This window comes from Arachis ipaensis, chromosome B6 (genome assembly GCF_059453495.1).
Source record: "Arachis ipaensis isolate K30076 ecotype BB chromosome B6, ASM5945349v1, whole genome shotgun sequence".
Lineage (NCBI taxonomy): Eukaryota > Viridiplantae > Streptophyta > Magnoliopsida > Fabales > Fabaceae > Arachis > Arachis ipaensis.
In genome coordinates this window covers 13,561,839-13,573,328 of record NC_142441.1, presented here as the reverse complement: position 1 = coordinate 13,573,328, position 11,490 = coordinate 13,561,839, and the positions used below count along the sequence as shown (strand labels likewise).

General features: G+C 34.5%; 1 protein-coding gene across 1 annotated transcript; it reads right to left on the bottom strand.

Annotated features, from left to right (window-relative positions):
- Positions 1–421: 421 nt before the first annotated feature.
- Positions 422–3,128, bottom strand: LOC107645931 (uncharacterized). The gene is made up of 6 exons (XM_016350087.3): positions 2,827–3,128; positions 1,846–1,921; positions 1,708–1,770; positions 1,093–1,137; positions 951–1,007; positions 422–858 (listed from the first exon to the last, which is right to left on the bottom strand). The coding sequence occupies exons 1-6, from the start codon at positions 3,030–3,032 to the stop codon at positions 766–768; spliced, it is 540 nt and encodes a 179-aa protein (XP_016205573.1). The 5' UTR covers positions 3,033–3,128; the 3' UTR covers positions 422–765.
- Between the last annotated feature and the right edge of the window lie 8,362 nt (positions 3,129–11,490).

The following is an 11,490-nucleotide window of genomic DNA, read 5'->3' as shown; positions in this document are numbered from 1 at the left end:
CCAGATCAGCAGATTTTTAACGGCAACGTCACGAAATTAACAGAAGGACGAACGTGATTTAAAAATATTCATTCAGAGACTAATTTAATTAAAAAAATAATTCGAGAACAAAAATAAAAAACGGGTGATCTTACGATTTTGAGTATTAACCCAAAATAGTAAATGTTAACTCTTGCACAGAGATCTCACGAGTTTATAATTTGATATGCTTTTATAGGTAAAACTAACATTTCTTTTTTCTTTTTCTTTCTATACACGCATAACAGTAAAAATCATTTTCTTATCTCATATATCCATTGTTTAATGTTTATTGATCTTGCAATAATAGCCAATAGGGGTAACAAAATGTGTGAAAATGAACTGCCGTAAATTTCCTGCAAAATCCAATAAAGATCATTTAATTTGTTTTAGACTCACACGATTAACTGATTAAGCCTTATATCAATAACATTTTATAATTTTCTACTAATAATTTTATAGTTTTCCTGTCATGGTATGGGGAAGATGGAACATGTCCGGAACAGGAAAAGAATACAAATGTCGATCCATTGATCCGGAACCATACATGTTGAACAAAATTTCATTCAATTGTAATTTAAATGAATTCCACCCTTTCACCATTCACTCATTTTTCACTCCCATCCTAGATCGTAGGCTACTTGGTTCTCAAAATGGCAAGATATTTTAGGCACCCAGGTAAGCTTGGTTGGTTCTTCGTTAACTACCTTGTATCCCCAAACAAATCCATACCTTCACCCTCAAACGCTAATCAAAACTAGCATTCAAGAAGTTCAGCAGTTCATTTCTCCTGCTTTCAGCCGCCTTATCTTCCTTTGATTTATCAAGTTTCAGAAGAATCTGAAGATATAAGGAAAAAAGAGAGATACAAGCTTACTGTTACTATTATCCATAATAAGAATAACATAAACAAGGAGCAGTTGCATCAATACCTTCTTGCCAGATACAGCACTACGACGAACTCCATCATCTTTGTCACGCCCTAAAAACTGTATCAGGTATAAGAGATTTAGTAACAAAAATAACCATATAGTCTAGTAAGAGAAATGAAATTTTAGCTTTTAGCGGAGATACCTTGGAAAGCTGCACAGGGCTGCTGCTCCTCTCACTATTCTTCTTCTATATAGAGCTCCCATTGCCAGGACAAACCCGACCAATAACCAACATCCAAGACAATCAAGCACCAAAACATGTCACAGATCCCAGCTCCAATTTCAAAGAGCCAATGCATAAAATAGGCAGAAGGTATCATAAGCATCTCAGACTAGAATGTATAAATCTTTTCTATGAATTTGGAAAAAATTCTCAATGTTCATGGCAAATCAATGATCATTCTCTGCTCTCTGCATGCATTTCTAGTTAAGGGCCAACAGTGTATAATCAAAATTTAGAAGCCAGGGAAAATGAATTTTATGGATAGCAAGGCTCAGTAATATGAACATCTGAAGTTGACACGTAATGTATCCAAATAGCAAACCTCCGAAAGTTGCCAATTAGCAATAAGTAAGGCAAGTATACTTATGGTTCTGAATAAAAAAAACTAGTGGTTTGTCTTACTTAAGTTCTCCTACATACTAGATACTTCAATATAAGTATTTGAGTTAGAAACTTCAAACATCTAGAATATAAAATATTTAAGCCCAACATATGAAACGCTCTTCTTTTGTACACAGTAAGAAGGTGACCAACCTCTTTTACTTTATGCTTCTGCCGCTTATGGTGATGGCTTTTACTTCGATCCTTTTCCTTACTCTAGATAGAAGAAGAAAGTGAGAAGAATAGGCAAGGTAATAAACAGGGAAAAAAACTGCAGTACCAACAAATAACCTTTTTTGGTTTGTCATTCTTTTTGTGCCTCTTTGAACGGTGAGACGATTCATGCTCACAATCAGAACTCTCACTCCTGTAGTAATTTAACAAAAGGAACAATATTTTATAACATAAACCAGACTAATACATGTATTGAATTATTAACATCAATGGCACAGATCAATATTCAACCACAGCGCAACACTCCATTGTACTACTCTTGCAAATTATTGAGTTTCATAATTCAATACACTTTATCAACATCATTAGACATTACAACAAAACTAGGTTTCCTAATCATTAGGACAAGAGAGACACTACAACATGAACAAAAGAATAATATAAGATCAGAATAGTGGAAAAACAAACGTGCTAAAGGGGACAATGGGACACCATGCTCGTCAATTGCCACTTGACCAAAAGACAGGTAGAGTGCTTTGTCAATTTTAATGATATCAATTATCAGATACATTTTCATTTTCAAATTTCATCAGCTACAATCATGGTTCCATTCCAGAAATATCACTTCCAACTTCCATGTACCAAAGAAAAAGTTCATTCTGTAAACATAAAGCAGAGCGAAAGCTCTAATTAACTATTTCCATATTGAAAAAGTCTAGAGGGCCAACACTTTTATTAAAATGTAATCTCTCACCATTAATTTTATAAGTGAGACCAAAAATAAATATGAGAGAGAGCAACGAAGGGTTAAAGATCAAACTTTCCACTCTCAATTTTTTTTACAATTGACAGGATCCATTCCCAATAATAATTCGAAACAGCTCTTATACACGATCGTTAAAAAGTATCAACCATGTTCGGCGATAATATACTGAGATTCGAATTGAACTACATAAAATATTTTCCAGAAAACAACACTAATCGAGATTCATGAACCGTAGAACATATGCGAAGTCAAAACTGTATCAAAACGACACTATGTACAGATCGACCACATAATTGATGGAAAGGGACTCAACTAAGGGATTGAAGAGGAACCTGGAGTAATCAGAGACGGAATCGGAAGAATAGGAATCGGAGTCGGAGGAGTGGTGGTGCCTGCGGCGTCGTTTGGAATGAGACTTTGTCTTCTTTTGGATCTTGAGGGATTCTTTGTCGCGGTCACGGCGAGAGCGGTGGTGACGCCTGCGGCGGTGGGAGTCGTCGGAGGAGGAAGAGGAAGAGAGAGAAGAAGAGGCCGCCATGAATGAATAACTTGTAATTGCGAGGGTTTGCCAATTACCCAAAGATTAGGGAAACCTCACGCAACCTCCACTCACAAATATTATACGAAACTAAAACAAGTGCTATTGGATTGAAGTTTATACGTAGTTGTTTGGTGAAATTGATTTTGTAAAATTAATTTTGGTTAAAAATAAGTTAGTGTTTATGCGATTTATATTAAAATAAATTGTAATTACTCAAAATTACTTAAAAATTATTGAAAAAATACAAATTTAAATAAAATTTAATTTTAATGTATTGATAATATAAAATTGTATAATTATATTATTTTTTAGATAATTATTTAGGGTCCTGCTATACATACAAGCAAATAAGGCTTACAAGCCTTACAAGTTGGTCCAGTTCAAAAATAATCCACGCGCATTCATTCTCTTTGAATGGAGCGTCAATCCCACGCGCATCACTCAATGGTTACGCTTCGAAAAAAACGCTCGTTATGGCTCACTCTTCCTCTTCTCCTTCAAAGAAAACACAAACAGTCAAGTTTCGAGGAACATTCCAAACTGAAGAGACGTTCGAACTCGTCGCGAAGATTAGCAGAAACCATCAACAAAAGATAGAACTCTCCAACAACAATCTCGAAAAAAAACGAAGAAATATTATTCAAGGTACGTTACTGTTTTACTCATGTTGTAGATTTTCCAGATTTCTGTTTCTGATTTCGAAATCGAAGAACTAGGTTTTACTGTCACTACCACAAATACGGTCATTAGCCACGGAACATTTACCACGGATCCATGTTAGTAGCAAAGTCAGATTACCGTGCCCCAAATTTGCTACCAAAACAGACTCTGTGGCTAAATTGCGCTTGGGCTTTGCAATTTGCGACACTAAAGTCATCGCCGTAGCAAATTGCGGTGTTCTCCACGTTCTTTTTTATTTTTCTTTGATTATTTTCTCCCAATCAGTTATCAAACCCTTCAATTTTGAACCTCTCCTTGTTGGCTTGCTGCGATGTTCTCCTCTGATCTCGTCGTCGTCGCTGCCTTCGCTCCCTCTATGCCGTTCTCCTCACTGATCTCGTCGATGCTATCCCTTCTCTCTACGCTGCCGGTGCTTTCCCCATTAGTCTCTGCGTTGTTTCTGCCATCGCCCACTGGAGTCTGCGCTGCCGCTGCCGTTGCTTTATAGTCTCAATGTCACTATTGTTGTCGCCATCACAGCAGTAGGTTGGTATGTTATCCCTTCTTCTTGTTCTTGCTCGAATCTCCTGCTTCAGTGCGAAACCCTCGTCCTTCTTTGTAGAGCCTAGATTATCTTACTGTGCGCGTACTCTACGCATCCATTTCGGGTTCTGCTCATGCCTCTTTCCTTCTGCTGCTGCCACTTCCTTCCTCTGCTTTATCTATAGTTTGTTTTCCTTTCTTTTATTTTTTCTAATTTTTCTTTGATTGGGGCTAATTCTGACATATTTGAATTTAGTTTCATTTTGAAATAACCTAACCTTTTCTTGTTTTTTATTTTGGATAAATCTAAGTTGAGGTTTCTCCTTTCCTGTACATATCCTTTGTGTGTTTGGAACTTTATTTTTTTCTTCTTCTTTTTACAATTCTCTCTCTAAATTCAGCTTTATTTTTTTGTGGAAGACAAGCAATATCTGGTAGGAAAAAGCATTGTGTATGTATATACCCTTTAGAATTTGAATCCAAGGATCTCTGCAGATTTGGTCAAATAAAGGCTTCTTAATCTTTTAGGTGCAGTTTCCATCTATTATGTAAGAATTGAGACTACATTTCATAATTGCAACAACAAGATAGATGTCAATATGCCTGTTTGATATGGAATGTTCAATCAAATGGTTTAAGAAAGTTAATTTAGTTATGTGTAGGATTTTCTATTTTGTGTTTGGCAATCTATAACATTTGTTTGTGGTATTAGCATTAGTCCATACCAATTTTTTGAAAGTATTATTTTTTTGTGATTGGTTTCTTCTGTATTTTATTCATTGTGATGCTTAACTTGTTTCTATTGGCATGATATTAATATTACCATTGCATGTTTTCTTGGATTTGCATGTTTTATTCATTTATTTTACTATCCTTTTGGTGGTATAGAGAATGAACTACTGATATAAAGTATAATTTAAATGCATAAATATAATTATCTACTTAGTAGTACAAGTATGTACTACTGTGATTAATTACATTCCTAATTGACCTTAGTTCTCTTTTATATGCTGAAATTCCTAAAATCAACATTATTTTGGTAATGCCTATAGCCATAGCAAGGTATCAAACAAGAGTTGTTGTTTACATTTCTTGGAATTTCTTGTGTTTCTTACTTTTGAGTCTGACTTTATGCATTTAGCTCTGTATATTCTAAACCACTTCAGAAGAAGAAGTTCCACCATTTAGATCACTATGGTAGCATCCATTCTTCAAACAAGTAATTTTCTATATACTCAACCTTTTTAAGAGCCTAATCTTTGTGAATATTTCTTTTTACACGAGTGTTATTTTGTGATCATAATAATGTTAGTCAGTGTAGTTCAAACTATCTCCATGAGAGAGGATTTAGTTCGATGTATAGGGAAGAATGAAGCTCCGAGAATGGTAAGAAGTAGTCTATGTGTTTACAGGGAAGATTGATCGATAGAAGTGAGATGGCAGTAAAAAAACTTAAAAAATTGTAAGGATACTTTATTTAATATGCTTAAAGGTGATACAGGGTAAGCTCATACTTGTGGTAAAAGACCTTTGATATCAACTGCAACATTTCATGGATGGTCATGGTCTGTTTATATAAATGCAATAACTTTGTAAAGTTTGGTGCTGGTTTGGTTGTGCAGGTGTTCCATATGGCCATCGAGTCTGTTTCTATCCGAGTTAATACTTTCTCATCCAAAGTTGTTTTCTAATAAATCTTGCTTTGAGGTCAGTTATATTATATATATACTACGATTTTGTTGAATTTAGAAACAATTTTGATGTTTTTTGATCATGTATAGTCCTTTGCATTGTTGGAATTTTCACCTTCTGTTTATAAATTTTGATAATTTCATTTCTTTCCTTAAGATAGCTATATAGGCTTTCAAATGTTATAATTGTCTTGCACCGAGTCTTACTTCCTCAAAATTTGAAACAGATTGGCTCAGGAGTTGGCTTAGTTGGATTATGTCTTGCACATGTGGAAGCTTCCAAGGTATACCAAAAACCAATCTTTAATTGATGACTCATCCATGAATACTGAATACAAATGCTTGCATTTTTGCTTTTCGAACAATGTTTTCTTTCATTCTTAACAGAGTTTAATTTTAACAAGCAATATGTGATAGATTTTTACATTGGTAATCTTAGGTTGTGATTTACCAGTCAAATTTAGTCAACATAAGACATGTTTTTGGTCAACAGGTGATATTAAGTGACGGGGACTTATCAACTCTAGCTAACATGAAGTTTAATTTGGAGTTGAACCACCTCAATATCGAATCTGACATGCCACAAGGAAGTGAAGATCCAAGCATGGTAAGTCTGAATCTGCATGGACTCTTTCGGATTCTGATTTTATACATATATATGCAATCCTGACACCATTCATCTCTCAGTATTCTATAGACCATTAATATGTGCTTCAACTTATTACCTTATCTCCTTATTCATGTAAGGATACTTTGTTTGATTTGCTTCTTTCAACCTTTCTTTCAGCACTAGATGAAAATAAAAACCCAGCCTTATTGGGTATGCATTTCTACTTTTTTTTTTTAACTACATTAAAATATTATTTTAAATAATGTCTTGGGACTTTTTTTTTCATGAATTAAGAGATAACACAATCTTATTTGAATGTTTTTGCAGGTATTCCAATGAAGACGTTAGAGATCTAATAATGATACATTCTAATACTTGATTTTGTAATAGTTTAAACTCATTTATTTCAGGATATTTGCTTTTCAACATTGTTACTTAAATTTCATATTTTTATTACTAAAAATACTACTTATATGGATATGGCTAATCTTTTTTATTTTGTATGATATAATTTTGTTCTAAGTTGCATCTTAATTATACTACTTATATATATTATATATATATATTTTTTAATTTATCATTTATGATTAGCCACGGATTTTCCGTGGCTAAATAACCCAACAATGTTTAGCCACAGAAAAAAATGTGGCAAAAAAGCCCATATTACCAATTTTAGCCACAAAAAAATTATGGCAAAGCTATACTTGTTGGTTACACTGTTGTCATTTAGCCACGGTTTAGATTGTGGCCAATAACGTAAAAATTGTGGCTATTCAGATGTCTCCACGGGTCATAAAACTGTGGCTAACCGACGGAAAACCGTGGCTAACTGAAAAGGCATCGCCCTTGTTAGCCACGAAAATGTATTCGTTGTTAACGCTTAATCGCCATGGAATTTCTTGATTTTAGCCACGGTTTTTTCCGTGGCTAATCACCGCATTTCTGGTAGTGTGTTCTTCTATGTTCTTCTAGGTTTTACTGATCTTCTTGTTCTAAATCTCATATTACTGTTTTTACTATTCTTCTTATTCTAGGTTTTACTCTTCTTCTAAGTTCCTCTAGGTTTTACTGTTCTTCATATTCTAGTTCTTCTCGTAACTAATTTTTTGTTGTATATTGCTTAATTTGTTGGGTGTATATGGCGTAATTTATATGTGTGTATATAGTTGATTGTTGGGTGTATATGGTTGATTGTTGGGTGTATATGGCGTAATTTATTGGGTGTATATTCCTAAACCCATATAATGTAATATAATCAACTGTTGCAATTGTTCTAATATTACTTGTCCTTAGCTTTATATTTCTTGACGTTGTAATATTGCTTGATCTTGTATATTTATCTATGTTTCAGTGAATTGAACATTATTTTGAACTGATCTAATTAAATACTTATGAAATTGGTTTAGGTGTATATGCCTGATCTAAGTTTTTACTGTTCATCTTGTTCTTGGTTTTACTGTTCTTCTAACTTCTTCTAGGTTTTACCGTTCTTCTAAGTTGTTCTAGGTTTTACTGTTCTTCTTGTTCTAGTTCTTCTCCTAACTGATTTTTGTGTGTATATTGCTTAATTTGTTGGGTGTATATGGCGTAATGTGTTGGGTGTATATGGTTGATTGTTGGGTGTATATTTCTGAACTCATATAATTTAATATAATCAACTGTTGCAACTGTTCTAGTATTGCTTGTCCTTGGGTGTATATTGCTTGACATTGTAATATTGCTTGAGCTTGTATATTTATCCATGTTTGAGTGAATTGAACATCATTTTGAACTGATCTCATTAAATACTTATGAAATCAGTTTGGGTGTATGTGTCTGATCTATGGGTGTATCTGACTGATATATGGGTGTATTTTTTATATATTGACAGCATCTCTTTTTCATTGCAGTAAAAATGGAAGGCAAAAACCAAGCTTCAAAAAATGTAAGAACAAATATATGTGTTGGATCAAATTAGTTTTTCATAATAGAAATATATCTAACTCTAATTTTGCTTTGTTTACAGCAAACCAAAGACCTAAAGTGTGCAACCTGTCTGTTGAGTGAGAAATTCAGAAATATGAGCGCCGAGAAGAAAGAAATTGTTAGGAATTTGGGGTTTGGTGGCCTGATGCACATCCCGCCGCTAAGGGTGCATCACAAAATATTAAAGGAGTTGGCTAACTCCTTTAAATTAGGGAAAAACACACTCGAAACCGGTTATGGTTCGTTTAAAGTAAGACCAAAAATAATAGGGGCTGCGCTTGGCATTAACGCGTCAAGTAACTCGTTTCAAACATAGGTGTATATGAGCCATATTGAGGTTTATTTCAAGTGATGCTTGGGTGTATTTCAAGTGATTTTCATACAAAGTTGTTTCCCTTTTTGTAGGAGATCTACTACCTCAGAAAGTCAATTATAAGGGTCTTTTTGAAGACAACAAACAAATTTTTAGAAGATTCCAGGGGAAGACCCTCAAAAATCTGACAGATGAGATGATGGCTATTGGTGTTAATAAGAACAGGAGCGCCTCATGTTCAAGAGGATTTTCATCCTCTATATACAAATGGCGTTCCTGTTACCAACCACAATAAACAAAATCTTCCCTGTGCACCTGGCACCAATTTTCAAGATGGACACAATAAAAGAGGGGAACTGGGGGGCACATGTTCTGAATTTCATCATCAAGGGCATAACAGATTACAATCTGAAAAAGAAAAAGGTAATTGATGGCTGCTTGTTTGCCCTGATGATAGTTTACTTCCATTTATCAAAAAATAAAGACAAGAAAGTAGAAGAAAGACCTCCAGAACCCTGGATTGCCAACTAGACTAGAGAGCAGTTGGTTGAAAGAATGAGAGCAGAAATGGAAGAACATATGGTAAGTGAAAAGAACATTGGGTGTATTTTATTTACCTAAATACAGTTAACTAACATTTCTAATGTTTCAGGGAATTGTAAAGATGGCCGAAACAAAGGATAAATTAAAACAAATGAAGAAAAAAGATAAGAAAGAAAAAAACAAAAAAACAAAAAAGGAAAGCAAGTTCATCATCATCAGAGACTGAAACATCTGAAGCTGAAGTCTATTCTTCCTCTGATTCTGAGAATGAAGAAGAATCAGAGGGACCAAAAAGGAAATAACCTACCCGAACAGCCAAAAAGTAAGTAAGATACTTGGGTGTATTTTGTGCATTCAGTTGGGTGTATTCTGTGTATTCATTTGGGTGTATTCCATGTATTCATTTGGGTGTATTTTGTGTCTTCATCTGGGTGTATTTTATGTCTTCATTAGGGTGTATTTTGTCCCTTTTAGTATGTTTTTAAATAATGATTATTTGCCTTCCAGAATGGAATCCAAAAAAGGAAGAAGATTCAGGAGGATTCTGATTCAGAATCTGAATCGAATGATGAGTAATGTTCTGAAATTATTATTGCTTTCCTTTCAGTTTATTATCAAAATTTCATCTATTAATAGAGCATCTCTTATTAACTTTCAGAAGCAAAGAATCATCACCAGTAGAGAAGCAAAAAACAAAGAAAAAGACTAAGAGAACACCCCAAAAGTAAGCACTTCTTTGGATAGTATTTTCTGATCAATTTTATATTTTATTTCTGATTCATACTTGTTTTTTCCCCCCAGGACACAATCGAAAAAGAAAAAGGTCATTGTTGAGGATTCATCTCCTAAACAAGCTCAATACTATCATGGGTAGAGTACTTTGTAAGCTATATTTGTTAACATGTTCTTTTATGCATGTACTGTCAGATCTGAAATTAGAACCGAAGAATTAGAAGAAATCTTAAGGGAATCTAGGAAGAAGCAAAACAATGAAAAATCTGCTGCACAGGGGTACGTCTTGTTGGGGTGTATATTTCTGATTTTAAGGTGTTTTCTTTGCTAATAATTGTTTCTGGTTTGCCAGGTAGAAGGAAGCTGACCTGCGATCAACAGAAGGTCACTATGACTCATCTGAAACGTAAGAACCTTTATTTGATAAAATCTTGTTATCTTGATTTAACTGTATGGTATTTTTACTGAATAATATCTACTCTATGTTTAGAATACCGGAGGTAAACTTAGGTAGTGATGATCCTTTGTCTCAAGGACACACAGATCAAAGTAGTGTAAACAAACCGGCGGAGAGCATGTAATTTCTCTTTGTAATGCTGGTTGCTTTTATCTTTTAGTACCTTCTGCTTCTAATTCTGTATATATATAGAAAAAAAGCCCTTTAATGTTTTATTCGAGAAAAAAAGGCAGGAAAAAAAAGCCAAAACTGGAACTATGTAAGTTCTCAAAAAAACAAAGCCTGTCTTTCTTTTGAATGCTTCAGATATATTTTTGACTTTCTTTCGGTGTATTTCAGGTTGAGTCTAGTTGAAGAGTCGTCCAATGAGCCAGGTGAAGAGAACATGATGGTTGTGCGGATAGAGACACAGTCAGAAACCGAAGCGCTTTCAATGTGATTTTTTCAAGAAAATTTCAACCTTATAACCTTTTTACCTTCGCGGGGCTTTGCTAACCTTTTATTTTTCTTCTTGTTTAGAGTTCCGATTCAAGTTTGTCTACCACTGTCCCAAACAACCACTGTGCCAGAAATTGAACCAACCCTGTGCCAGAAATTGAACCAACCCCTGCAAAGTCTCCAACTGAAAAAATTAATGAAGAAACTGCAAAAAGGTAAGGAATAATCTTGGGGTGTATTTGTTTATTGTTTGGGTGTATATTGTCCTTGTTGGGGTGTATATTCTCACAATTGTTCTGTAACACTGCAGCACTCCAGAGCCACCGCCAGAAACTGAACAAAGCATACCCACGCTTCCACCAGCACCATCTAAAGTGTAAGTTGAGCAGAGTAAAATTTTGTTTTCAATATCATTGATCTATTCTTATTCTCATAGTATGTTATATCTCATCACGCAGTAATCCAGCCCCAGAAGATGCTGATGCCCTCTTGATGATGGCACG

Excerpts from the sequence above, each read along its gene's own strand:
- LOC107645931 (XM_016350087.3), bottom strand. The coding sequence starts at position 3,032 with ATGGCGGCCTCTTCTTCTCTCTCTTCCTCTTCCTCCTCCGACGACTCC. Across the intron at positions 1,771-1,845 it reads AGAATGACAAACCAAAAAAG|AGTAAGGAAAAGGATCGAAG; the intron begins GTTATTTGTTGG and ends TCTTCTATCTAG. Across the intron at positions 859-950 it reads GTGCTGTATCTGGCAAGAAG|ATTCTTCTGAAACTTGATAA; the intron begins GTATTGATGCAA and ends TTATATCTTCAG.